General features: G+C 27.5%; 5 protein-coding genes across 14 annotated transcripts; 3 read left to right on the top strand and 2 right to left on the bottom strand.

Moving 5' to 3' along the window:
• Positions 1-336: 336 nt before the first annotated feature.
• Positions 337-3,811, top strand: LOC106784218 (nucleosome assembly protein 1-like 1-B). Of its 2 annotated transcripts, XM_014743529.1 has the most exons (8): positions 337-436; positions 1,344-1,503; positions 1,983-2,272; positions 2,376-2,529; positions 2,646-2,783; positions 2,894-3,041; positions 3,115-3,234; positions 3,315-3,811. In XM_014743529.1, exons 2-8 carry the CDS (start codon positions 1,348-1,350, stop codon positions 3,476-3,478), a joined length of 1,170 nt encoding a protein of 389 aa, XP_014599015.1. In that variant the 5' UTR covers positions 337-436; positions 1,344-1,347; the 3' UTR covers positions 3,479-3,811. The 2 variants fall into 2 exon arrangements, with proteins under 2 accessions (XP_014599015.1, XP_014599024.1); XM_014743538.1 differs by lacking the exon at positions 1,344-1,503 and having other exon boundaries at positions 339-436.
• A 437-nt stretch (positions 3,812-4,248) lies between these two features.
• On the top strand, positions 4,249-7,343 carry LOC106784207 (putative N-acetylglucosamine-6-phosphate deacetylase). 2 transcript variants are annotated; one of them, XM_014743505.1, is made up of 7 exons: positions 4,249-4,809; positions 5,215-5,489; positions 5,564-5,693; positions 5,798-5,886; positions 5,956-6,100; positions 6,187-6,363; positions 6,446-7,343. In XM_014743505.1, the coding sequence occupies exons 1-7, from the start codon at positions 4,602-4,604 to the stop codon at positions 6,643-6,645; spliced, it is 1,224 nt and encodes a 407-aa protein (XP_014598991.1). In that variant the 5' UTR covers positions 4,249-4,601; the 3' UTR covers positions 6,646-7,343. The 2 variants fall into 2 exon arrangements, with proteins under 2 accessions (XP_014598991.1, XP_014599001.1); XM_014743515.1 differs by having other exon boundaries at positions 4,611-4,685.
• LOC106784184 (nucleoporin NSP1-like) lies at positions 6,987-16,015 on the bottom strand. 5 transcript variants are annotated; one of them, XM_014743460.1, is made up of 21 exons: positions 15,773-16,015; positions 13,606-13,729; positions 13,209-13,266; positions 13,055-13,125; positions 12,617-12,793; positions 12,232-12,330; positions 11,051-11,149; positions 10,875-10,973; positions 10,703-10,801; positions 10,519-10,617; positions 10,329-10,427; positions 10,165-10,263; positions 9,908-10,006; positions 9,733-9,831; positions 9,557-9,655; positions 9,343-9,441; positions 8,491-8,589; positions 8,239-8,337; positions 8,064-8,168; positions 7,486-7,745; positions 6,987-7,393 (listed from the first exon to the last, which is right to left on the bottom strand). In XM_014743460.1, the coding sequence occupies exons 2-21, from the start codon at positions 13,712-13,714 to the stop codon at positions 7,310-7,312; spliced, it is 2,151 nt and encodes a 716-aa protein (XP_014598946.1). In that variant the 5' UTR covers positions 13,715-13,729; positions 15,773-16,015; the 3' UTR covers positions 6,987-7,309. The 5 variants fall into 5 exon arrangements, with proteins under 5 accessions (XP_014598946.1, XP_014598957.1, XP_014598974.1 ...); XM_014743471.1 differs by having other exon boundaries at positions 13,606-13,725; positions 15,773-16,007; XM_014743479.1 differs by having other exon boundaries at positions 7,319-7,407.
• Positions 16,016-17,332: 1,317 nt separating this feature from the next.
• On the top strand, positions 17,333-21,163 carry LOC106783767 (transient receptor potential cation channel protein painless). 3 transcript variants are annotated; one of them, XM_014742617.1, is made up of 4 exons: positions 17,333-17,435; positions 18,183-19,303; positions 19,395-20,207; positions 20,280-21,163. In XM_014742617.1, exons 2-4 carry the CDS (start codon positions 18,217-18,219, stop codon positions 21,011-21,013), a joined length of 2,634 nt encoding a protein of 877 aa, XP_014598103.1. In that variant the 5' UTR covers positions 17,333-17,435; positions 18,183-18,216; the 3' UTR covers positions 21,014-21,163. The 3 variants fall into 3 exon arrangements, with proteins under 3 accessions (XP_014598103.1, XP_014598085.1, XP_014598094.1); XM_014742599.1 differs by having other exon boundaries at positions 19,395-21,162; XM_014742608.1 differs by lacking the exon at positions 17,333-17,435 and adding an exon at positions 17,498-17,665 and having other exon boundaries at positions 19,395-21,163.
• LOC106783781 (gamma-tubulin complex component 2-like) lies at positions 21,162-27,138 on the bottom strand. Of its 2 annotated transcripts, XM_014742631.1 has the most exons (16): positions 26,897-27,138; positions 26,607-26,774; positions 26,379-26,523; positions 26,107-26,275; positions 25,882-26,025; positions 25,663-25,817; positions 25,458-25,586; positions 25,204-25,380; positions 24,960-25,134; positions 24,691-24,884; positions 24,220-24,599; positions 23,963-24,137; positions 23,751-23,894; positions 23,252-23,329; positions 21,511-21,671; positions 21,162-21,424 (listed from the first exon to the last, which is right to left on the bottom strand). In XM_014742631.1, exons 1-16 carry the CDS (start codon positions 26,947-26,949, stop codon positions 21,343-21,345), a joined length of 2,529 nt encoding a protein of 842 aa, XP_014598117.1. In that variant the 5' UTR covers positions 26,950-27,138; the 3' UTR covers positions 21,162-21,342. The 2 variants fall into 2 exon arrangements, with proteins under 2 accessions (XP_014598117.1, XP_014598124.1); XM_014742638.1 differs by lacking the exon at positions 23,252-23,329.
• Between the last annotated feature and the right edge of the window lie 9 nt (positions 27,139-27,147).

Genomic DNA, 27,147 nt, shown 5'->3' with positions numbered 1-27,147 from the left:
AAGGACGATACACACTCGTTATTCTGTAACTACACAATGAAATTAGCTTCACTTAATTTTTTCATATCTTTATGAAAAAATGAAATATAGTAAAATAACAAATTATAATATGTTTAAAATAAAATTGTTGTAAAAAGACTTTTAATAATCATTTAGTTTTAAATAATATATTATAATATACATGATTTTACACTTTAAATAAAACAAATAAAATTTAGAATCACGGAAAAATCGGTGTTCCTATTGGTTGGCAGTTTACTTCGAACAACCAAGCATTTTGATTGGTCCGTATTTCTGTCTAATTTCGAAACGCGCCTAGCAACTAACTTCGCATCGTCTACGTATAACGAAAGCTACGATAAAACCATCGATACAACGGCCGGTTCGTTGTTCCTGGTTTTGTTCCTTCTTTTCTGAACGACATCATTTTTAAGAGGTACGCAATTACAATTAAAAATATCTTTTTGTCCTAGTTGAAGCATGTGATTATTGCAATATTACTTTTATTCTTTATATACAATTTACTTTAGTATTTTTAGGTAGATATAACGCCAAAAATTTGAGATCGGAGTTCATCCCATGTGCACGTCTCTATGCCTTTGCATTATAATTGTTAATCTCTTTTCAAGTTTTTGTAATATCTTTCGTAAATTTTCCTTATGAAAAATTAATCAATTACAATATTTCATTTCTACTTGTTACTTTAATCTCATTTTAAAATGAAAAATTTTTATATTTTATGATGCTTACATATATCCCAACAAATAACCTTTTAGTATTATGAACATTGTGTGTTAAATGTTAATGTTCATTCGCATGTATTTTAATTTGCAACGAAATAACTTTTAAGCAGTATTATTTTTGAAATCGTTTAACATTTATAATATTTGAGAAATAGTCAATTGATATAATACAGCAAGGTAGTCATGTTTCTAAAAAAATGATGTACTAATTGAAAGTTTTGCACTATAAAATTAAACTTTTTGTCAAAACTATGCATATCATATATTATTGCTTAACAATATTTTGCTGAAGTTTAAATTTTTATATTGATAGCAGTACATTACTTTTATTGGAATCTCAGCCTTTTGTGTTTAATGAGATACCGTATCAGTTTTGTATGTTCTTATTATTCGATTTTAAAAATTGGCATATAGAAATGAATTAAAAGTAGCAAAATTGAGAATTTCTAATATTTTTTATTTCTTAAATATACAAAAATATAATTTTAATTATAGTATAAGATTTAACGAATAGACGGATTGTATAGATTTTGAAATATCTATGTAGCTTTAAATGTATTATTTTTAATATCTTTCATGGAAAATAAATCTGGATTATAGTACTATGACCACTGATCCAGAACGTGCCGGAGATACTACTGATACGGAATCTGTTGAAGATGAAGATGAACGCAATACTTCAGAGCTAGATTCGAAAAAACTTAATACCACTGAAAAAATAAATGCTCTACAAGATCTCGTTTGTGCACCTGGGATAGAGGTATTCCAACATTATATTATCAGTTTAAACAATTTTTTATTGCTTTATATAAAAAAATATAAATTAGTAGATGCATATGTTACTTTGCTATGTTAAAAATCAAGTTTCTTTTTTTTTTCTATGATATGGTTTGCTGCTTATTGACATATTTATTATGTTTATTAAACAATTGTCATTTATGCATGTAATTAATATATATGTTTTTTATGAAACTACTACTTATTAAATAATCATAGGATTCGAAGCAATTTAAGAATAATTTTTTATAAAATAGTGTATTTATATATATATTATAATACTATATAAAATACTCGTCTATGCTTTAATTATTGAAAATATTAATTAATCATATTTACATTTATAAAAATTAATCATATTTTAATCATATTTATCGATGAAATTACTTAATATCTTTAATTATGATTGAAAATATTCTCTTAAATAAATCTAATCATATCAACAAATATTTTAAATTTTAGCAAATGCAGTCGCTACCAGCACCTATTAAACGTAGAATTAAGGCTCTCAAACAACTGCAATTGGTCACTACTAACATTGAAGCCAAATTTTATGAAGAAGTACATGCCTTAGAATGTGCTTATTACAATATGTGTGCACCGCTATACGAGAAAAGAAGTCTAATAGTTTCTGGTTCATACGAACCAACAGATGATCAGTGTGTCTGGGAAAGTGATGAAGATGAAGAGGCCTTGGCAAATGAATTAAAAACGAAAGCAGATCTTGATGGTCCTCAGGAAAAAAAAGAGGAGTAAGTTTTTATCTATATACTATTTAATCTGTATAACTTTATCAAAAATCTAATTATAGCAATGAAATTTCTATCGAAATTTAATAAAATTATTTTGTTTTAGAACTGAAAATGAAGATGTTAAAGGAATACCTGCATTTTGGGTAACGATATTTAAAAATGTTGGAATGTTGGCTGATATGGTACAAGAACATGATGAACCAATTTTATTACATTTAAATGACATCAAAGTGAGATTTTTAAAATCTAATCCAATGGTAAGTAATATATATAATAATGTTTACATTGTATACTTGTAAACTGTATATATTTAACGTTATTCTAATTTGTAGTATTTTATTAATAATACTTAAAATTTATTGTAATTTTTTAGGGTTTTGTCCTTGAATTCTATTTTGCACCGAATGAATATTTTACCAATTCTGTTCTTACTAAAGAATATATTATAAGATGTGTACCAGAAAAAAATGATCCATTCAGTTTTGAAGGACCTGAAATATATAAAAGCAAGGTAACTTATTATAATTATTATATTTTAATTTATTAAATATGTCAAATATATTTTTTGATAAAAAACATTATTTTTACATATTAAAACAAATGTATGTTTATCATTTGTAGGGTTGTGTAATTGATTGGAAAAAGGGAAAAAATGTAACGGTCAAAACAATAAAAAAAAATCAAAAGCATAAATCTAGAGGTTCTATGCGTACAGTAACAAAAACTGTTCAAAATGATTCATTCTTTAATTTCTTTAGCCCACCAGTTGGTAAGTAGACATATTTTTTTATTAATATGTTCATAATATGATGTAATTTTTTAAATAATTGGATATTTTATAGTGCCAGATGATGCAGAAGCGGAGTTAGATGATGAAACTCAAGCTTTGCTTACAAGTGATTTTGAAATTGGACATTATATTAGAGAACGTATAGTTCCTAGAGCTGTACTTTACTATACAGGTAATTTATTAAAGAATTTGTATTATATATTGATCTGTTTTATATTTTTCATATATTTTATATATATCTTTTACTTTTAGGTGAAGGATTAGAAGATGATGAAGATTATGAAGATGAAGAAGAGGAAGATGATAATGATGACATTACAACTTCAGATGATGAAGATGAAGAATCTTCTCCGTTCAATGCGTCTTCAGGTGGGAAAAAACAAGGCGAGGATCCTAACGAATGTAAACAACAGTAGAATCTCGTATGAATTGCGATAAAAAAAGAAAAAAAAAATCATTCGAGCGTTACAGTAAGCACGAATATACTAACGAAACCTGACCGATAACTGCCTAGATATCCTGCACCTTCGGCTCCAACATAATCCACTTTGTATGAACCATCTAATCATATCATATCTCCTATTCCAGATCAAGCCTAGACACTCTTCAACATACCAGCGATAAAATTATGCGTATCCTCCCTCTAAATCAACGTTAATAATGAATAGTATATAGCTACTTACTGCTAAGATCTAACAATGTCATAAGTGTAACAGTTATGCTCTCAATATGATTATTGTCATTTTTAATTACTGCGTTTTATACTGTTGTTACGTTTATATATGCAGGCAAAAGGCTGGTTAAATTCTTTTTCAGACGCGTTGATCTATGAACAAATTTTGGGTACTGTTGAAGCATTTTTAATACAAAAGTAAAAAAAAACTATATGTAGATTTCATTTATTTAATTTACCAACATTTTTTCTAAACTCTTTAAATAATGTTTCGAAGGAAAAAAAAATTAGATATAAACTCTGCATGATATTTGAAATAAAATATAATTAATACTTTAATGAAATATATAATAGTATCAATTATGGTAGTGATTTTATGTTAACGTTTTGCCTTAATTCTTTAATTGTATCAATGTGTTTTTTAAACGCGTATATATCAACACGTGTGGTAAGTAATATTCTCTGTGTACCAATAATATCTTCAATATGTTAAACATTAAAGATTATTAAATATATTCATATGTGTGTTACACGAGTTGACTTGTATGTTTCTAAATATTACTGTGTAAAGACTGTACATAAAAAAATATAATAATTCTTTTGTAATACAGATCTACATTGGGTAAAATAGAAATATTTTTTACGTACATAACATATATTAATTATTTGTATGACCTTACCGCGTATGCATTGTGTTTTTAGCGACATCTTCTGAATACGTTGACAATTCAAAGGTCAATGGCATTCACGAGCAAATAGTTTGATAAGAGAAATTCGATAAAAGTGGATAGATTTTTAGTTATAATATTTTCTTATTATAATATCTTTCAGTTTTTTATACATTTCTTTTTTGTTAAATACGAAAAATGGATACTAGTAAATCGATATTGAAACAATTTTACAATTGTACAGTTTTACGAGAGGGCAAGATTATAATTGAAGACTTATGGGTTCGTGATGGAAAAATAATAAATCCAGAAAAGATTTTTTACGATGAAAAAGTTTTACCCGATTGTAGAATAGATTGTCAAGGCGCACTAATTGCGCCAGGTTACATAGATTTACAAATTAATGGTATTTTATGATAATATGATTATATTTTTATAATATATGATCTCTGTTATTTTTCTTTTTTTTATCACTTTTAGCGCTGTCAATTTTTTCTGAAATATTTTTAATCTTACAATAATTATTATATAAAATATTATACATATATTAATTGTATAAATTTTTAAGATGCATTATTAGATATACATGGTGATTATAAAATAAAATTGTACATAATAATTTGATAAAAGGTAAAAATAGAAATGTAAATAGCAAATAAAACAATTTTAGAAAAACGTCAACAAGAGAGATTTAACAAATTCTACAGATATGCAACATCATACAATATTATTATGCAAATTATATTTTATAAGATATTTTTATTGATAATTACAAATGTATTTAGTATTTTTTTTTTTTTTTATTAAATAGGTGGTTTTGGTATAGACTTTTCACATAATGTTGAGAACGTTGAAGAAGGTATAAACAAGGTAGCCAAAAATTTATTAGCACATGGCGTTACATCATTTTGTCCTACATTAGTTACATCTCCTAGTGATACATATTATAAAGTACTGCCTAAGATTAAAAAACAAAACGGTGGTAGTCACGGAGCAACCGTTTTAGGTGTTCATTTAGAAGGTCCTTTTATAAGCATTCATAAAAAAGGTGCTCACCCTGAAGAATATATTAAAGAATTTGATTCTGTGAGTTATAAAATTAATCTGATAATATTTAGAAATATTATATTTATTTGTTAAATAATTATTATATTGCACAGGATTTTAAATCATTAATTGATATGTATGGTACTTTGGAAAACGTTAGTCTTATTACGTTAGCACCTGAAATTCATTCTGCGCCGTCTGTTATTAATGAATTATGTAGAAGAAATATTAAAGTTTCTGTAGGTAAGTTTATCGAAATATATTTTACACTATTTACATTTCCTTCACATTGTATATACTTCCGATTTTTTTTATTTATTTTTGTTGTTTTGATATTATCATTGTAGGACATTCTATTGCCAATTTAGAAGTGGGGGAAATAGCAGTAAATAGTGGGGCCACGTTTATTACACATCTTTTCAACGCTATGTTGCCAGTAAATATAATATACTCATTGGATATAACCTAATATTATTAATAAAATATTTAATTTTATATCCTATAGTTCCATCATCGTGATCCAGGACTAGTTGGTTTATTGACATCTGATAAAATACCATCAGGAAAGATTGTTCATTTTGGCATTATAGCTGATGGTGTGCATACTCATCCTGCAGCATTAAGAATTGCACATAGAACACATCCTAAAGGTTAATAAATGTTTATATATATATATATTATTTTAATTCTTATTTTACTATTATAATATATTAAATTAATCATATAACAATAAAAGGACTCGTTCTTGTAACGGATGCAATATCAGCATTGGGTTTAAAAGAAGGTGTACATCGACTAGGTCAGTTTGATATAGAAATACGTAAAGGGCATGCTTATATTACTGGCACCAATACTCTTTGTGGTAGTATAACTGAAATGTCTGAATGTGTACGTATTTTTAAGGAGGCAACAGGTAAATACAATATTTCTTAACAAACAAGTTGTATAATTAAATTCGTAGATACATTATTCATTTTGCAATGGTTTAAATGTAGGCTGCTCTGTAGTTGAAGCCTTAGAAGCTGCAACCTTGCATCCAGCAAGAACGTTGAACATTGAATCTAAAAAAGGTGTATTAAATTTTGATGCTGATGCTGATTTTGTTTTATTAGATGATAATCTTGAAATTTTATCTACATGGATATCAGGAGATTGTGTTTATACTAAATGCAAGTGTACCTTGCAATCTTCATGAACTATATTTTAACGTTTTGACAAGGTGAGAATATTGAAACAGACAATATTTAAAATTTTAAATAATACCTTATCATATATTATTTAATAGCTTCAGATTTTATGCCTATCATGTTAAACAACATGTACTTATTCGTTACTTAATTACATTTTATATATTTTATATATCTCTTAATATCAATTTCTTACGAGGATTGTATATATATAATAATTATTAAATACTATTTGTTTTTTTAATCTGTGGTGTAGCATATGTCTGCACAAATCTAATGTTTTAGTATTATATTGCTGTGCAGTTTATATTTAAAAAAAATAATGCGAGTGAAATAATTATTTGCAATTTATTGTATAATGTTTTATTTTTAAAACAGTATTTATATATTGCATTTATGATTGTGATCATTTGTTATATAATTTTAAATTGATATAAATATAGAAGTTAATTTTAAAAACAAAATATTGTTTGCATAAAGCATATGTGAGCATGTTAATGTATAAAAACATATATAATATATTTTTATAATTTGATAAAGTTAGACTGAAATACTTTTTATACGAAAATTATTCTGTAATTCATGAAACATGAAGGTATATAATATATATGTGTAATAAAATTATTTTTATAGTTTAAAAATAAGATAATATATCCATCGTTTGAATTATAATTAATAAACCACATCTTTCAAGTTGCAAATATAAGGTGAATGTCTAATACCGAAAGTATGAGCCGGAGGAACGTCTAGAAGAACCTAAAATAATATTACTGTTTTTAAGTTACCCTTTTTAATATAGGTTTGCATAAATGATATATTGTCATCTTTTATATAAAATATTTATTTACCTTTTCTGGGCAATGTGCGCCAGGACCGGGAATTTTGGAATGATCACTTGGTACCTCTAAACGTGCGCTTATACTATAAGCTGGACTTTTGACTCTAACTGCATCTGGCTTTATAGTTTCATATGTACCAGGACCGGGGACTAAAATTCTTTCATCGACGAAAGTCTTTTGTCTACCAGAAATTGAATATGCAGGTGATGTCTTTTTATTCCCTTCTTTTGTTGCACCGAGGGCAGAAGGTATGTTATATACGTTAGGTGCTATGAGTAAAAGAATACAAATGATATGTAACATTAGTTAATAATAATAACAAATTAACTTACAAGAAATCCAAAAAAAAATAAAGATTACTTGTATATCAGAATCGACTTATGCTGATCGTTATCGTATATTTATTACATTTCATTTATTTAATATATTTTATGCGAGATTAATATCATATCATTTTTATTACGAATCTTTACTAAGCAATGACTACCAAGTGCAAATACATAATGCATGCTATACCTAAATATGATATACAACACTTACGCTTTTGTTAATCTAAACAAATTAGATAAGCAGGTATTTCTAATTACCTGGAGTATCATTTAATCTGCTCATTGGAGGTCTAAGACCAAAAGTGAATTGTAGAGCTTTTTCAAGCAAAAACATGGCTTTTTCTGGACTGTATTCACCAGGTCCTTCAAATAAATATATTAGGCTACAAGTCTATATTTCTACTGACTACTTTTTAAATATATTTTTGCTTACCTGGAATTGTATACGTTTGACGTATATCAGGTTTTAATCCAAAACTATATTGTAGAGATTTATTTAAATTTACCTTTTCAGGATTATACGTGCCAGGTGCTAAGTACAAAGTGTGAACAATATAATACATTTTTAGATAAATGAAATTCTAATTTTCGAACCCCTTAATGGATTCATTATTAATTAGATTTGTAATAATATTGATTATATTGAAAATTATAAATTATTATTACTGAATGAATTTGTTCTCACCTGGTATATCATTGGGCTTTTCAAGAGATGGTCTCATACCAAAACTAAATTGAGGAGCTTTGTCTAATTGCGATTTTTCTGGGCAATAGGTTCCAGGTGCTGTAAAATATGAAAAAAACTAAATTATTTCAGCGTATTTTAGATAGTCATTTTAAAACACTTTACATAAAAACATAAAAATAAGACAGTACATTAGTAACGAATAAATACAATTAAATTCAATTAACAAGTCTTAATTCTAGATACTCAACAAGTCAATATACAATAACACATTTTCTAAACATCACTTTATAGCAACATCTTTGAATAAAAATTGTATATCATTATTAGCATTAAATATTTCCTTGTCAAAAACTTCCGTTTTAGTGTCAAATACAGTAAATGAAGCATTTTGCATTACACTTAAAATTATATATCACATATTATATACATATAGTGATTTGAAATGATATACCTATGACTGACAATAAGATGAAATGAAGTAATTTTTTTGAATGTGTGCCCCTGAAGATAGACTACATTTCTTACATCTCTGCATAAGACATAGCCTACGTACATATATGCGTAATGTAGCTACACTTTCCATTTGAATTAATATCGAATTATATATATATATATATATATAATTTCGTCTTATTTTCCATAAAATGTTAAGAAAAAAGAAGGATATGATATTTTTGTAAAATGAAGGTTGAAAAATTGCGCCCATATATAATTTAATAATTAGTAGATAATTATTTGTTACATAGTTAATGAATTATTTCATATAAATTTTGAATACAGAACAGGGTGGTATTTTTTTGTTTAAATAATATCGAAGCATTAAAGCAATTGGTTAATCCACACCGTTACCTGGTGTATCTTTAGGTTTATCCAAAGGTGTTCTACTACCAAAACAGAAATAAGGTTTATGTTGAAGGTTTACTTTCTCTGGACGGTAATCGGCAGGGCCTATTAAGTCAATGAAGATATTAAATATTTTCTTTTAATTAAGGTGTTAATTCCATCGTAGTTAATCGAGAAATAAAGAGATAAAAGGATAAATATCAGAAAGAGATATAATTACCAGGATTGTCATTTAATTTTGGAGTCATTCCTTTTCCGGAGATACTAAATTGTGGTCCTTTGTCCAGATTTACTTTTTCTGGGCTATATGTTCCTGGTGCTATTAAGAAAACGAAAATTATTAATAGATAAAATACAGAGCCCGCTTTTGTATATAAAAATATAAAATATACTAACCAGGGAAATCATTTGGTTTTTCAGATAAGCCTTTTCCGCTTAAACTGTACTCAGGACCTTTATTCAAGTTGATTTTCTCAGGAGCGTAAGTTCCAGGGGCTATAAATAACGTAAATAAAATATAACATTAATAACATTCATTTATATAACTTTATAATATTTTTCTAACACATACCAGGTGTGTCATTCGGTTTTTCCAACGAAGTTCTTAGACCAAAACTATATTGTGGTGCTTTGTTTAATTTAACTTTTTCTGGAGAATAAGTGCCGGGAGCTGCATAACAATAAATATATGTCTCGTGTAAAAAATTACTTATAATCTAAAATATGTATCTTTGATAGATAATAAACGATATGATTCTTAAAATTCAATTTGAAAATATATATATTGTTCCAATTATAAAATTAGTTTATAAAAATTGCGTAAAATACCTGGAGTATCATCAATTTTGTCAGATGGACCTTTACCACTCAAACTATATTGTGGCCCTTTATCCAAGTTTACCTTCTCAGGACTATAAGTGCCAGGTGCTACAAGATTAAAGAAAAAACTTTTAAATTAAAATTAATCCAAAGAAAGATCACAGTATAGTTACCTGGTGTATCGCTAATTTTATCGAGAGATGTACGTATTCCGAAACTAAACTGAGGAGAATGATCTAATTTAGTTCTTTCAGGACAGTATGTACCTGGTGCTATAAAAAAATATTGTTCTCATTTTATTACAATGATTATAATCATCATGAATTATAACTTTTTTCCACAAATATTAGAATGTTAACATACCTGGAATATCATTAGGTTTATCACTAGGACCTTTGCCAGTTAAACTATACTGAGGACCTTTATCCAAATTAAATTTTTCTGGACTGTATGTACCTGGCGCTAAACATTGAAATAATATATATTATAAATTATATTATGTACATTATAAATACGCGTATTATGCAATTTTATTATAGAATTCTACCTGGTGTGTCACTAATTTTATCTAATGGCGTTCTAATACCGAAACTAAATTGTGGAGTAGAATCCAGCTTAACATTTTCAGGGCGATAAGTACCAGGTGCTATAAATATTTATATTATGTTAAAAAAAGTTAAAAAAATTTGACCAGCGTAATATAACAAATTATAATCTACCTGGAGTATCGACCGGTTTTTCTTCGTGACCCTTTCCAGTTAAACTGTATCGAGGACTTTTAGATAAATTAACTTTTTCTGGACTGTACGTTCCCGGAGCTATCAAGAAACACAAAGATTAATATAATTAAGACATTATTTAATTAATTTAATAATTAACTGTATAAATATTTTACCTGGTGTATCGTTCAATTTATCGAGCGAAGTTCTCAATCCAAAACTGTATTGAGGTGCGTTGTTCAATTTTACTTTTTCGGGATAATAGGCACCAGGTGCTGGGGAGTATTAAAATTAAATTTTATTTTAATAGCAATATATCTATTACATTCGAAATTATTTCATTCGAAATAGTAATTTTTTTTTATATTATTATTATTTTTATTTCATTTTCATTAATGAAACGATACTTTTATATCGACTTTGTAAAACATATTATGAAAACTTTTCTAATAATTATGTCTTTTGACGAATACCTATATAGTTTTATTCATGCATTACTTCTTTCTAGTTTTAACATCTATAATTAACTAAAAGTTACAAATTATTATAAATTATTTCAAGACAACAAAGTACGTATATACACAAGATGATTTTAGAAACTAGGATATGGAATAAAATAAAATGAAATTACTTTATTCCAACAATAAGATTAGAATCCCGTTTTTCAGTATTAAGAATTACCATACACATATATTTGATTACTATGATCCCTTTGATATTTCAATATACATCTAAATAAAAAGCAATTTGTCTAATTTTACAGTCAATCGAATGCATCTACGTGACAAACGTGCATCAAGAATCAGTTAATTAGTATGTAAAAGCAACGTGCGAAGCTACATTTTTACTATTAATGCGAAACACAGTCATAATACACGTTAATTATCTGATCTGTTTATAAATAGATTAAAATCCAATACCTATCCATTAAATGCTTGCCCGTCTTTTCAAATTTTGATATCGATGATCATGGATGCTGTGTAACGTCGCAAAGATTTTTTTTTTTTATTTTTACTTAAATGTAGAATCATCCTAAGTAAAAGCATAAATTGAACTTGTTAATTGTACCCTGAAATGTACTTATTCATATATATTAGAGTTTGTATAATGAGTAAGGAAATTATATAAAATAAATTTTTGTATGTGAAGATGTAAACTTTCAAATCGACCTAATTAAAGAAATTTATTCGATCGGTATTAACACGAATTGTTGTTGTTAAATTGATTGCAAGTAATTTTATCGAAGCAGATTTATAGAACTATTAGATGGTATCTTGCAATTATAAATAATTATATTGTTAGTTGTTGATTAATTGTTCTTTGCAATTTGTTTCATGCGTAGATGTGTATAATTTACCAGGAACGTCACTCGGTTTATCCAGAACAGGTCTTATGCCGAAACTGTACTCTGGAGCTTTGTCGAGATTCACGTTTTCGGTACAATAATCACTTGGTGCTAAGATGACTCAGAGAGGTATACGTAATTACGATATGTACGTCGAGGAAATGTTTGTATGTACATATATTACATACATATATAAAAATATATTATATTCTATTCGCATAAGTCGATTCTCGTTTTAATTAAAAATAATGGATGAATTTATTAAAAAAAAAAAAAAAAAGAAATAACAAAAAATAATTCTTACAGTTGTCAATAATTTTACGTACTTTCAAAAAGTACCTATGACGTTATTATTTAAAATTCGAGGTTTTAATTTATACATATATATATTGCTTACCGGGCGTACAACTAATCTTCTCAGTTTGCGTTCTTATTCCAAATGAATATTTCGGTGAATTATCCAAAATAACTTTTCCAGCTTTTTCCGGATTGTAATCACCCGGTGCCGGAGTTATTTCAAATTTCGATGATTTGGTACGACCATGCAACGACGAAGCAGGTGCACCATCTTTACCTACAAATCCGAATATGCATATATATGTAATTGATAATCGACGAATTTTCGTGAAAGTTCGTTTCCCTAAGATAAAGGGAGTACCATTGTTACGGAATGTTACTACTCCGTAGTTTGATCGATAAACTAACCGAGACATTCCGTGTGTCTTTTTGCTCGTATAAAGCATTGATTTCGTGAACTACTTATTTGGATATATAATTCCTTTTCATCCTGCATATTGAATTTTTTCTTATAATATTTATTAACGATACATCATACCTTTTGCACTAAGACCGGATACGTTGTATTGGCCGGGTCCTGGACCAGGGCTATCATTTCTAGCTACGTGTCTGAATAATTTATATAAAATTCAATCAAATCGTTGTATTTTATATTTTATAAAAATTATAAATATAGAAACACAAATTAATACCTGCTTCCGAAAGAAAATGCCGGTGCTCTTCCTCGTTTTGAATCCGGTACGGTTTTTCCTAAATAACAAGAACAAAACTACTATTAATAATTAGTTCTAATTTTCAAAATAATCGGTCTATTATATTGGAGACGTGAAAATTTCCCATATCGAGTTATCAACAATACAATCGTTAATAAACCTTTCCTTCCGTTATACTAAAATACAACGTTCTACTTTCTATACCGTTATATAGAAGATCGGCATAGATTTTCTATGCCACACATAAGGAGAAACGAATAAGAACAAATGATTCATAATATGTTAACGAGAAGCTCTCGTTATTTATATACTCGTTTTCTTTTTTTTTTTTTTTTAAATAAAAAACTAGAAGATCTTTTCTTTTAATCAAACATACCGATAAGTGGTGGTAAAGTAACACAAGCAGGTCCAGGACTATTGTATTCAGCAGCAATGGGGCCTCTTCTTTTCGTAGGTGTCCATGGCCTTTGCGTTAATCCTCCCATATTGTCCAAAACTTGCTTAAAAAATTTATTTACAAAAATATATATACACATATATATAAAATATTAAATTATGATCTTTCTCTTTTTCGAGCAAATATAAAATGATAACTTTGACGACAAAATGTTGAAGTAATACCACCCTGTTATGTGTTTCTCTACGTTAATTATGGTGATAATAGTAAATAAATGGTAAATTAATATAATTCAAGTGTATTTAAAATAAACGTTTCTTTCTCTCTCTCTTACAATTGTAATACTTATAGAACAAACAACGAGATGTTCATTAAATGTGATCGGGAATTGCGTAATAGTGACGACCTCGAAACTCTGGTCACAGAAACGACTCATGACAATCCATATAAGAACATGCCCATGGAGGGTATTCACAATCGCCCACCTCATATGTTCTTGCTAAAGACCCATATCACGAATTGCAAGGTATCGGAGATTGTCCAAATAAATGCAGGCCAACAATAATGACTCATACTGAACTTATAAGGATATATTGTCATCAATGAAAAGGATAACATCTTACAATTAGATGGGTAATGCGAATAGCGTTAACAATATCTATTTTACAATCGAATTGTTTTATTCATTATTTTAATTTCATTATTATTATTATTTATTCATTCACGGTAACTTTGTTTCATCCGGAATTACCGTGGTTGAACATATTGAAATACAAACACAATAATATCTATCTCTTTCCTTTGTATTTTTATGGTAATTTATTTGAAGGATACGGTACGATGGATCTTTACGTTGTTAGTAGTGCATGTTAATACGAATAATCAAAGTGACAAAGTGTTCGAATACATTATTGATATATCGTTTTAACGGATCTAGAGAGAGAGAGAGAGAAAGAGAGTGTATGTTAATATTTCTTTTAATTAGAAATTTATATATATATAGTAAATGCACGTAAGTAAATAAGATTATCACACATACACATACACACATTTGCATATAAGTAATTAATTTATTATATCAGAGTACTCTCTCGTTATAATATTAAATCGGATTTGAGAAGAACGGTCAAGAAAGATTTTCATAGAATCTTCGATTAGTCATTAATCCTTGTATAGCCATATGTCAAATATATAAAAATAAAAATATGCATGAGTATATACATGTATATGTATAAATGTTGAATCTCATTATCCGAATATAGAAATGAAAGCACAGATGTAAAATATCGACGTTTTTATGGACCCAACATGACCAAAACGAGTATGAAATATTTAACAGGAAGTAATATAAATATTCTTTCATGAAGAAATCAATGACATCTATTTTACATACAATATATTTTCTCGTATTTTATTTTAATATCGTCATATATTACATATTCCGCATGATCGTAGATTTGTTTTCTTGAATATTCGTCGCGATTAGATTTCAAATATAATCATTTAATTCGTTAAATATCAAAAACGACATCGATAAATTATCTTAATGACATAATCTTTAATCATGCTACATGTACGAGAATACACACACACACATTGTTAAATGCGCATCGTTCTTTAACCACCGATGGCATAATACTATATAAAGAGTCAGCGTTTCAAAATATCTCTGACGATAACAGAACACTTTTATGTTATATTATTCCAACCTTTTTCTACAATTATAAAAATAATGATAAAACAACGATCAAATAAATATTTCTTTTAATTGATTTATTTCGCGATTAAAACAACGAAAAGACTTTACATTTTGAATTGTAAGTTTAAATCATATAAAAGTTTATTATAAATCCCCTAATTATAATATTATAGATCATTAAAAAGCAATGAAAATGCTTCTGATAATGATTCGTAATCTGGTAATAATAATAAAAAAAGAAAAACAAAAATGATATTTAAATCACGTATAAGTTTTTCACACACAATTCAAATAATAAACAAGAATCTTTTTTCGATAAATATAATTAACTTTGATTTTCCTCAAAATTATCAAATCCATTAAGCGATATTTAATACGTTGTTAAACATATTTATAAAAATATATTTATATGATATAGATATAAAAAAAATAAATAAAAATGCTTACCAAGGATTTAAAAAATGGCACGATGAAAAGGAGGCAACAAAAATTATGTTATTCGGATGTATACTTTGAAGGTCAATTATATATTCGTTGACGAATTAGATCGTTTGTTGAACGAAGAAAAAAAGAAATGATGAAAATGTGCACCGGTCTCTTAACGAGGATAATCACCACCACTCCTGAGATGCGTCAAGCTACGACTGAAGCGCAAAAGTCCTTCTTAACACGTGTAAACGTATCTCACGACATTGCTTCTTTCGTTTCCCTGAATGTTTCCCCTACTCTAAAGTAAGATGATTACAACTTCTTAACGCAGGCGCCCTTCCCGATCTCACATTCTCTTTCTATCTTTCTTTTTTAACCTTCTATTTCTTTTTTTAATATTTCTAATCTTTTAATATCTTCTAATCTATATTGCTAAATAAATATAAATATTACCCGCGAAGAGAGTAATATCATGATTTCTTATTTATAACATATAATTCAGTTATGATAAATGATTTACCGTACAATTGATTAATAATTATTATTATTATTATTATTTATTTGTGTGTTATATAGATAATTTCAAATTATTCTTTAACGATTTTGTAATTATTTATTCAGATACGATCTTCGTGTTATCGATTAAAATAGGAACAAATTTTCAAAGTTATCAATTACGTTGTTGATCTAAATACTTCGGAAATAATTATTATCGAAGATAATCAATTTTATTAATATTTTTTTATATACGCGTCCTAACAAATGGAGAATTTTCTGTCTGATACTTCGTCATTGAATGGCGTGAGTCCCTAATTTTAACTTTTTGTCCTTAGCACAGGATAAAGCAAGGCCAAAAATGTCGAGGATAAAAATCAGAAGTATTGGGGTGCGTAGGTTGCGAAACGAAGTAACATACATCCAATAAAGGAGCCAACGAGACATTTGAATATGTCTTACGGTAAAGTAATCTGTTAAACATGACATATATAAAATATAATACGATAACTGATTATTTATTTCTTTTTTTTTTTCATAATCAATACCATAAAAGATTTATTTATAATTACGACGATCCTCGTAGAAGAGAGAAACGTCCTTGTTGAAAGATCAAGTTTAAAAAATGCGATCAATATTTATATAACTTGATCGTGATTCATCGGCTTAAATGATTTTTAATTATAAAAATCGTAGCCGTAGGTGTACATTATTCATCACAATCGAATTTAAACGTCTGGAATATTATCTTTTTAATCTTTAGAGATTGACTTTTCTTATTCAGTGATGTTAATGCAAGGTAAATTACAAATGATCATTGAAATAATAATCCAACAATTACACTAATATCTGCTATACATGTACTGAATATGTATTGAAACAATAACTTCGTAAAAATCGAACGAATCATTAAACGTAAAGTTTAAACGTAAACATTTGAAAGTTAATCATCAATATTCAATTACTGTAATAAAATACCTGTTGCATACATGCGTTCATGGTAATGTTAAAAGAACTGCTGTTCGACCAATATCTGACACTTAAGTATGGTGTGTGTGTGTATTTCCCCTCTCTTTTTACGCTGACATCACGATAGATGAGAACCGGTCAGTAATATTTGTATCGTGATGCCAGTATACTCGAGGTAGTACTAACTACACGAAGAATTTATACATCTTCATTCACGGTATGAATTTTATACGCATATAGATATAATATTTACTGTAAATGGACGAATTTATTAACAATTTGCAGTTGTACGTACATACACCAATTCGTATTGTGTTATCATTACAAGACGTATATTCTTTATGTTACATAGAAATACAATTCAAAGTGTTTTCTTTTTTATATATATTTATTTTTCTACAAAATCGAAAATTAAATTCGAAAATGAATCGGAGTGTTGGTGCGATGGTAATTAAATTATTCTACCAATAATTTTGTTTATATAAAAAGATTTGTTTTATTATAATATGAAATAATAAAACGATAATAATAATAATAATACAAAAGAATACTTTAGTGACAATTTATTTAAAATATACATTGTTTATTTTTTAACTAATACATTGACGATTACGTTTGAAATCTAAATTAACGCCAACGACAGGAAATGCTCATCCGGATAATATGATCATCATTTTTGTAAATTCACGATGAATTTTATTATTGGAAATTATATTTTTCAAGATAAATTTTTTGAAAATAGTTTTTTTAAATGTCTACAAAACAAATATAAGAGTTTGTTATTGCGATGATAAACTTACTCTCTTATACATTCGTCTGAAAATAAATTTGCTCAATGCTTCAATTGTGTTGAGATGACATCATTGTCAGGGCCGTACTACGATATCACCCACGCTTAATATAAACATTACAATACGTGAAAATAATAATTATTTAAATAATTATTTTGCATTTATATTTACAGAAAGTGTTTTCGAATTTACTATCCTAAAGCTGAAATGGATCCGGAAGAAGAGGCATTACAGATGCATTTATTACGTGAACACGATCAACCTGTTGCTGGGATACAAATTTTGTACAAAGTTTTAATGGAGAGTTTACGAGCAAACGATTTAAGAGCGTTTAAAAATCTTCTTGGACAAAATTCAAAGGGACAACAATCAATCGTTAACGTTAATTATATTTATCCAAATCGTTCGGAAGAAACTTTATTAGACGTTGCATGTAAAAATGGGCGCACCGAGTTCGTTAAATTATTATTAGAAAATGGTGCAAATCCAAATAGAGTCAACGAGGCTCACAATCGTGCACCTATTCATTTTGCCGTTGAAGGCGGACACGTAACAACGTTAAAAGTATTACTGAACAACCGTATGATCAATCCAAACATAGAAGCTGCTCAACAAACGGCACTTCATATAGCTATTAAAAAAAATCATTTAGAATGCGTCGAATTACTTCTCGAGAATGGTGGTAGTCCAAACATACCTAACAATAAAGGTCTTACAGCACTTCACTTGGCTGCTATGAAAGGTCAAAGAGATATAGTCAATGCGATACAACAAAAGAGCAAACAATCTCTTGATTTGGATACTTATAAGGATTACAATGGTCAAACGACTCGTCAGGTTTTGGAGAAAAAATTACCTGACATGATATTGCCGCCACCAAGAATTGGAGACCTTTCTGTTCACAATCTTCGATATTTTCTCAATGCAAACGACGAAATCAATTTCTTAAGATGTTTAGAAAAATTTGATTACAATGTTTTAATTAATGATATTGATGAGTTATTAGAAATGGCAACCGAACGTAATTTTTATAAAATTGTTAAAGAATTACTTGACAGAATGCAAGGACATACATGTGACCTATCGAAAACAGCTATTATAGCCATACAGCAAGCCAATTTCGATATTTTACGTGAATTATTAAAACACAATAGCGAACTTGCCAACGAACTTATTATCGATGCTTGCTTAGAACTTGGAATGCCTGAAAAACAACGATCGGTCGTGACTGATCGGCTGAAATGTTTGAAATTGATTCTTGATCAAGATAATGTTGATGTCCGTTGTACGGACAGTAAGTATATTATTGAAATAACATAAATGTTTTTGAAAAGATGATGATAATAATATTGATATAATATAATAAATATATTTTTATTATTTAGACAAAGGGAATACACCGTTGCATTATGCAGCGAGGGCAGGTTCTCGCGAAGCAGTGAGTTTGTTATTAGAAAAGGGAAGTTACATAGGACATATGAATAAATTCAACGTACCACCGATTGCTGACATTCCGTTAAACTCTTTGGCCGAATATTTCGACGATTGCCTTCAAACAAGAAAAGAACGTACGAACGAGTACACGATTGAGTTTAATTATCGATGTTTAATGCCACACGATACACGATACTCTTATACGCGAGACTGCAATAAGAAAAATTCTTATAATTCAACAAAATATTGTGAGATGGATACTCTTCGATATATGTCTGAAAATAGCGCGTTAAAACATCTTCTAAAACATCCACTTTTATCTTCATTTTTACATCTCAAATGGTATAGGATACGTCACCTCTTCTATCTTAATTTTGCTTTTTATGTAATATTTTACATATTACTCAATACATATATTTTAAGCATGACTTATAGTATAAAATTTAATGAGACGGATGCAATAGTAAACGAAACCAATGACAAAGAGTTGAAATATGTTGTGCATACCGGATGGCAAAGAAATAATCTGCTATGGGTCATGACAGCCGTAGCATTATTTTTTCTTGCCATTCGAGAAATCATACAATTAGTTTCTTCACCTTGTCACTATATATCTAGTTTAGAAAATTGGTTAGAAATGACACTGATCATTTTAGGCTCGTGTTTATTAAACGGCGCTGGTCCGGAAGTCGGTGCAGTGGCTATATTAGTATCAGCGTGGGAAGTTGTTATTTTAATTGGACAATACCCAAGAATGTCCACAGGTATCGAGATGTTTAAGACAGTATCATGGAACTTTATGCGTTTCTTATTTTTATATGCTTTTCTTATCTTAGCCTTTGCACTTGCGTTCTTTACTCTCTTCAAGGACGGTGGCGATGAGAACTTTCCCGATCCAGGCCACTCCCTCTTCAAAACTATAATTATGCTTACCGGAGAGTTCGATGCCAACGATATACCGTTCATATCGCATCCAATACTCAGTCGTTTCGTTTTCGTATTATTTGTATTTTTAATCGCAATCGTATTGTTTAATCTGCTAAATGGTTTAGCTGTCAGCGATACCGCTGAAATTCTTGGAAAGGCTGAACTTATTGGTTTGATTTCCAGAATACGTCTCATATCTTACATTGAAAATGTTGCTACAGGCCCATCTTTTCTACATAAATTACGATGTTTATCTGGCATAAATTCGTATGCGTGTAATCCGTTAGGTTTCCTAGTCAAAAGAATTCTTTTGTTTCCTAATTATTTAAAGGATGGAAAACTTGTTGTTAAACCTCATGATAATTTTGACGTATGTTGTCCCGCTAGTTGTTATGGAAAATGTTTATCATCTAATATTTCTAATACGGATTCACCAACGTTAAGGATAGATTCGTACGTCGTTAAAAAAGCTAAAGAAATATTGTTGCGTAAAAGGCAGACATCGGAAAATGAAAAAATATTTACCATGTTACAACAAATGGCAGAAAAATTGGCTACGATTAATACAACGTTAAATACGGTTAAATGTGCAATGGAAAATAATAATCTTAATATAGAAATAAAAGATCCAGTTCAAGAGTAAATATAACATGAAAACTTAAATATTGTTGAAACGAACGAAAATTGTTACAGAGTAAAATTCTAATTGTTTAAAGTATTCTTAGAAATGTGTCATTTAAATATTGATGACACCACCGTTGTCTAATATATATTAAATTCTATTCTATAAATTAAAAATAGAAAAAATGTTTTTTTATTAGATATATATACAGTACGATTTGTTCATCATACAAATATTGTATTAGAAAAGTATTGTTTTTTAGCATTTTCATTTTTTATAAAATATTAATTATTTTTATAAAATAATATTGAATACCTTTTCAAACAATTTTTGTGAAAATAACGATCAACCTATCCAGAAACATCTTGCATGACCGTTTTATCTTTTCCTCGTTGGACCAAAATTTTGGTATAAAACAAATTGAAATCCAGCCTAAATATAAAATTATTACGATACAATAATATATAAAAAATATACACATTCTTATAATTAATTTAAACAAAAGAAAAGGAACTCACCGGCAAAGAACATTAAGCAGTTTTTCATTATTATTATCACAACCTAAATCACAAATTCTATCTAATAAACGCATTAACGCTTCTGTAAATTTGTTGTCCAATGAAAGAATAGTTTCTTCAAAGCTTGGTGTACAAGTTTTTGACGTTGAACCATCTTCCATCTAAGTGATAGATCATAGATATTATTTTAATATTATTCTTATTATTATATTAAATGTAGTATCATACTCTAAATTATAGAAAAAAAATATTAGGAAATTATAGAACATTTGTTTTGTTTATAAGTTACGTATGTTAAGAATTATGAAATAAAATAAGCATATTTCAAATAAAAATCTCTCGTTAACATTATTTAGGATAAAATAATTATAATATCACATAAAATAATAATGCAATCAAGCACAAAAATAATACAGAATAAATTATAAATTCAGATTTTAAGTTTCAATTATTGGTGTTGTTTTTTTAAACAAATCTGAATTTAATAAATAAATAAAATAATTAAAATATTATTTCCATAATACAATGCATGCTCGTTTTCACGCAAAGTTCATTTACAACTCAAATATTACATAGTAAATAGTATATTACAGCAAAGATATTTATCTTTTAAATTAATATTACAGAATATAAAAAACGAAATAAAATATAACTATTAAATAAATAAATATACTTATGTGAGTGTAGACCAGATTCTTGCAAGTCCACTGTAATTTTACTCTACATTTAAATAAAATAATCAAGTTTCAAATATTCACAAGCATCAGATAGGAAATTATATTTTCATTTTTAACACATTCAATATCACTTTTTGAGATTAACACAAAAGAATAATATATATTGCGTATAATCTTCTTTTCAAATGTATTTAAAAAATTACATGTAATTTATTAAATATGCAATACTAAATGTGTTAAAAAACAGAAATTGAATTTACATAAGATTTATAAATTATTATTATATATACAATTTATGGTCAGTTACCATGACCATCAATGTAATTGTAATATTTATACTTTCTAATAATTTTAACGTGTGAATAGTATGTAATGCAGTGGTGTTAAGCAATTACTGATTTTGTAAATACGAAGAAATTGTGAAAAGTTATATGATAATAAATATATACTTTACATTATTTACACAAAATATTACATTGTATAGAGTAAAGAATTTATAAAAAAAATATATAGGAAGTGTTTATTTAAATGAATTCACGTGAATAATAAAATTTATACACTTAATGGTTTTGTATTAAGTATAATTTATAAAGCCAAAGTAATGTTCTAAATATATTAATATAATGGTTTTTCAATATCAATTTCAAATTATACCTTTGATACTACAATAATTGAGACTTTATACGCTAATTGAATAAAGGCATAAACGTTAAAAATGTAAAAATAACTTAATAAGTTCATGTTTGATTTTAATTTAACAAAACAATGATAAAAATATAGTGCTACTATGAATATATTAAAAGGTTTAAAAGAATAAAGATAAATGAAAATTATATAAACAAATAAAAAAAATCTTTTTTTTAACTACCTACATTCATGAAACATAATATCATGCAGGTTTAAAAATTAATAAATGTGCTAAATTTATTTATCCTTTGTGGATGAGTGAAATGATGAACAAAAAATATACTAAAATAATATTATTATTTGCTGGAAACAAGCTTCATGATTCTACACTAAAATATGCATATTAATGAAGCAAACTTATAATTTTAACAATATACCTCAGATTCATAGACATCGTCTTGATTGGTACCAATCATGGAAGTCAATTCAGCGTCTATGTAGTAACGGCTCATACGCTTAACATTAGCAAAATATGAAAATTTAACTTATTACAATTATTATCTTGAATCAAACCTTTTGATATCATTAAATGATATTTGCAATAAACGTCGTCTTATTTAACTATGCTATGCCATGTAAAATTACTGTGGCTTTACAAACAATACCAAGTTATCAAAACTATTTTATTTCATTTAAAATAACAATATTGGCTATAATAATGATAATATTATTAAAGCATTTTAATAAGTGAGCTATAAATATCTTTTATTATATACTCTGTGTATTTTTGCATATTACACAAAGATAGCTGTTTCATAAGCGTGATCAATCAAATAATAAAACAACTTAGACTATGTGTGAGTTTGTATAACATCATTAAAAGCATATATATGTTATAAGTGAATAAAGCTGGAAAACTACATGCTATGAACTTACCTGCATGAAGTTGCAAAATTCAATGCAAGTTGCACAAATTCCAGTAATACAACCAAGAAGATCAGGATCTGTTAGCATACACTCTTTTAAATAACTATCTTGTAAATCTTGATGGACACTGAGAACTTCATCAACATTACATACCTAACAAAAAATCAGAAGATTTAAAAATATAATTAAAATATAATTAGATTTTAAGCGTTAAAACTTACTTTGCTCATTTTATTTATGAATGTTAACCAATTTGGTTCTATAACTTCGATCATCATATAATACTCCAAATGTTGAATACAATCTAACATTCTCTGTCTTAATGAAAATGACTGCCTATATGCCATAGCTACTTCATGTGTGAAGGTTTTTGCTATTTTATTGCTGATCCATACTCTACAATTTTTTGTAATTAGATTATTATTTAAAATAAAATTATAATCTTTTAAAATATATTTAATAAATCAAATTTTCTTACCTACATAGTATTCTTTCAATATATTTGCAATGTAACAAATGTCTAAATAACATTTGATAACAGGCAATTGCTTTCCTGTTTATAATTAATGAAACAGGCCATTTAACTTCATAATTGAATACAAATGCTTCTAACCCAGTTAATGTTTTTTCTGCTTGAAGACAATATTCTTTTTCTTCTCGTGTTTGTATAGAAAGTATTCTAAACATTTGAAACTGAAGATCATAAGGAAGAAGCTCTGGCTTTAAATCGTCTTTATACGGATCTAAATCAGCAGTAGACATACGCAAAGCAACTTCAAGAAGGGATGCTATACGATGAAGAACAATATCATACATATTTTTGTTCAATTCAGCCTCACATAAATTCATAAATTGGACCTTAAATTCAATCACATATGTATAAAATATAAAATTATATAAACAATATACAGAACATAAATTTGTTCTATTAATTAATAAAAAAAACTACCACAAAATCTCCTTGAGCTAAAAGGAAATAACTTTTCACGCTACGTAGTCTACCCATTAGATCATTTTCTTCCATTAAGACTTCTAATAAAGTTTTTGCTGCTTCTGAATATGCTCTATCTATCGCAGCAATATATTGTTGTCCTTTATGCTGATAAGTAAAAGGTTCTTGCTTACCCCACTTTATTGTTTTTCCTATAAAAATATATATAAAAAAATGTAATAAAAAGTCTATGCGAATATACGATTGTAAATCATTCAAACACATACCGCATTGTCTAATTACATTAAAATATTTTCCAGTTCTAAGAATTGTTTGAGCATGATCGCTTAAGAATATAGGAATTCTTTCTGGTCTCATGGAGTACCTCTTTTCCCAATAATCAGCTGAATAATCTATAGGAAGTTCTTCTCGTTGAATAAGCTCATTATCTTCTACAAGAAACTGTTATACATATTCATTATAAACAAGTAATAAATACTATAAAAATAATATAAAAAAAAAACACCATACTTCTTCATATGGATCACGAATTACACCTTTGTAAACCCATTTTTCCAATATTTGCATATAAGGAACACTAGCTGCATGGATTAAAAATAAACATAATTCTTTGGATTTCGCTTCACCACTGATATTATTTGCTTGTTCATGAAGAAGACTTAATACTTTTCCACCTCGAGTATTTGCCTAGAAAGAAGAAAAACTTATATTAATTAGGATAAAAATAATATTTATTAAACTAAAGTTTGCATATTTATATTAACCTTGCATATTGTGGATGTAATTTGTGATAGTATAGACATAGTGGACATAGTAGGTTGAATATAGAACCATAATTTCTGCAAATTGAGTTTGTTGCGAACGTGTTCCATTTCCAATTGTACAATAAATAACTGAAATTACAATATAACATTACAATTAAATATTTATTATTAATATGTTATATTTTATAATATTTCTATTACTTACCAAATAGTCTTTTAATAAACATCTTATAGCTCCCCTTAAGGCATGATTAACTTGTCCATCCTCCGATGAAACTTTTTCTTCAACGAATCTAATTGTCATCGAGTAATAAGATGCCAAGGGAAGTATTTGTTGAACCAATTGTTTGAATGATATTCCTAAATCAAAATAAAATTAATATTTTTTGAAAATAATTACAATAATTAATACATTAAGCCTTACCAACATCAGACGATATGCTGAATGTTCTGACACCATAAGGATTTGGTAAAGGTTCGGAAATAATGTAAGTTCCATCTATACCTTTCAAACAATATAAAACATCCCACAGGAGTATGGACTCTTGAGATACAATTGGTACGACTTCTATAAAATATTACTGATTCTTTGAAAAAATATATTTTTTAACTGATATAATAAAATTATAAGCAATATAAGTTTACTAACTTTGACATGGTCCTGTGTTTCCTTCGATATGAAAGTCCCAAGACATACGAGGCCTCTCTGTTATCCAATTATGTTTTAAGGCGGCATCACTTTTTTTAGCAACTGAAACAACTTGCTTATTCAATTTTCTTTCTCCTTCAACAGCAGCTTTTATTACATTTTTACAAATCTATAATATAGAGAGTATTATTTACATTAAAATTATGTATCCCAAGGAATAAAAAACTTTATACGGAATAGAAAAGATAAATGTATATACGTATACAACAAACCTGTGGTAAGTCTTCTTTCGTAATAGGAGAAATTTTGGGCGTAGTGATTGATGATGCAGTTCCATGTTTTGCCAAACAAGTTTTTAATTCTTTATCCTCAGATATGTATTCCAAAAGTTGCATAAATGGGCCTAATAAATCCGTCCTGTAAAATATTATTCTTTAAATATAGTTTTCTAAGTTATCGACTAATAAGAGATATTTTATTACAGATATAAGATTACTAACTTTTTAGATTTAAGTTCTTCATATTTTTGTAAGAACAATTCTGGAAATGGTGAAGCCTTAGTTAAACGACGAACACAACTCTGTGAGGCAATAACATTTAAGGCACCTGTGGTAGTAGTACTTTCTTTTTGTAATTTTTCTACAAACTTTTCTGGTGCAGCTGTGGACCTAATAAATATAATCAAGCATGAACATGTTTTACAATATCTTTCTATAATTTTATTATCGCTCTATAATGAACATAAATATAATCTTTACAAATTATATAAAAAGATAAAGTTTATTCTCACCCTAATAAACCGATTAATTCCACTATTAAGTGATGCACTTTAAACTCACTCATTGCTACACATTAATAATTTATTTAAAACTATTATCATATGTATCTTATAAAATTAGAAGAATTACTTTTACGTTTATATAAAGAATTTAAAATCAATCTTCACAAAAGACGTCATTTTAAATATCAGTTATTTGTTTGTATTCACTTAGAAATACATACATCTACAATGCATCATTGCGCATGAATAGAAATACTTTC

Source organism: Polistes canadensis, unplaced genomic scaffold, assembly GCF_001313835.1.
Source record: "Polistes canadensis isolate GaletaPanama2010 unplaced genomic scaffold, ASM131383v1 scaffold_1, whole genome shotgun sequence".
Lineage (NCBI taxonomy): Eukaryota > Metazoa > Arthropoda > Insecta > Hymenoptera > Vespidae > Polistes > Polistes canadensis.
This window is presented reverse-complemented; position numbering and strand designations above follow the sequence as displayed.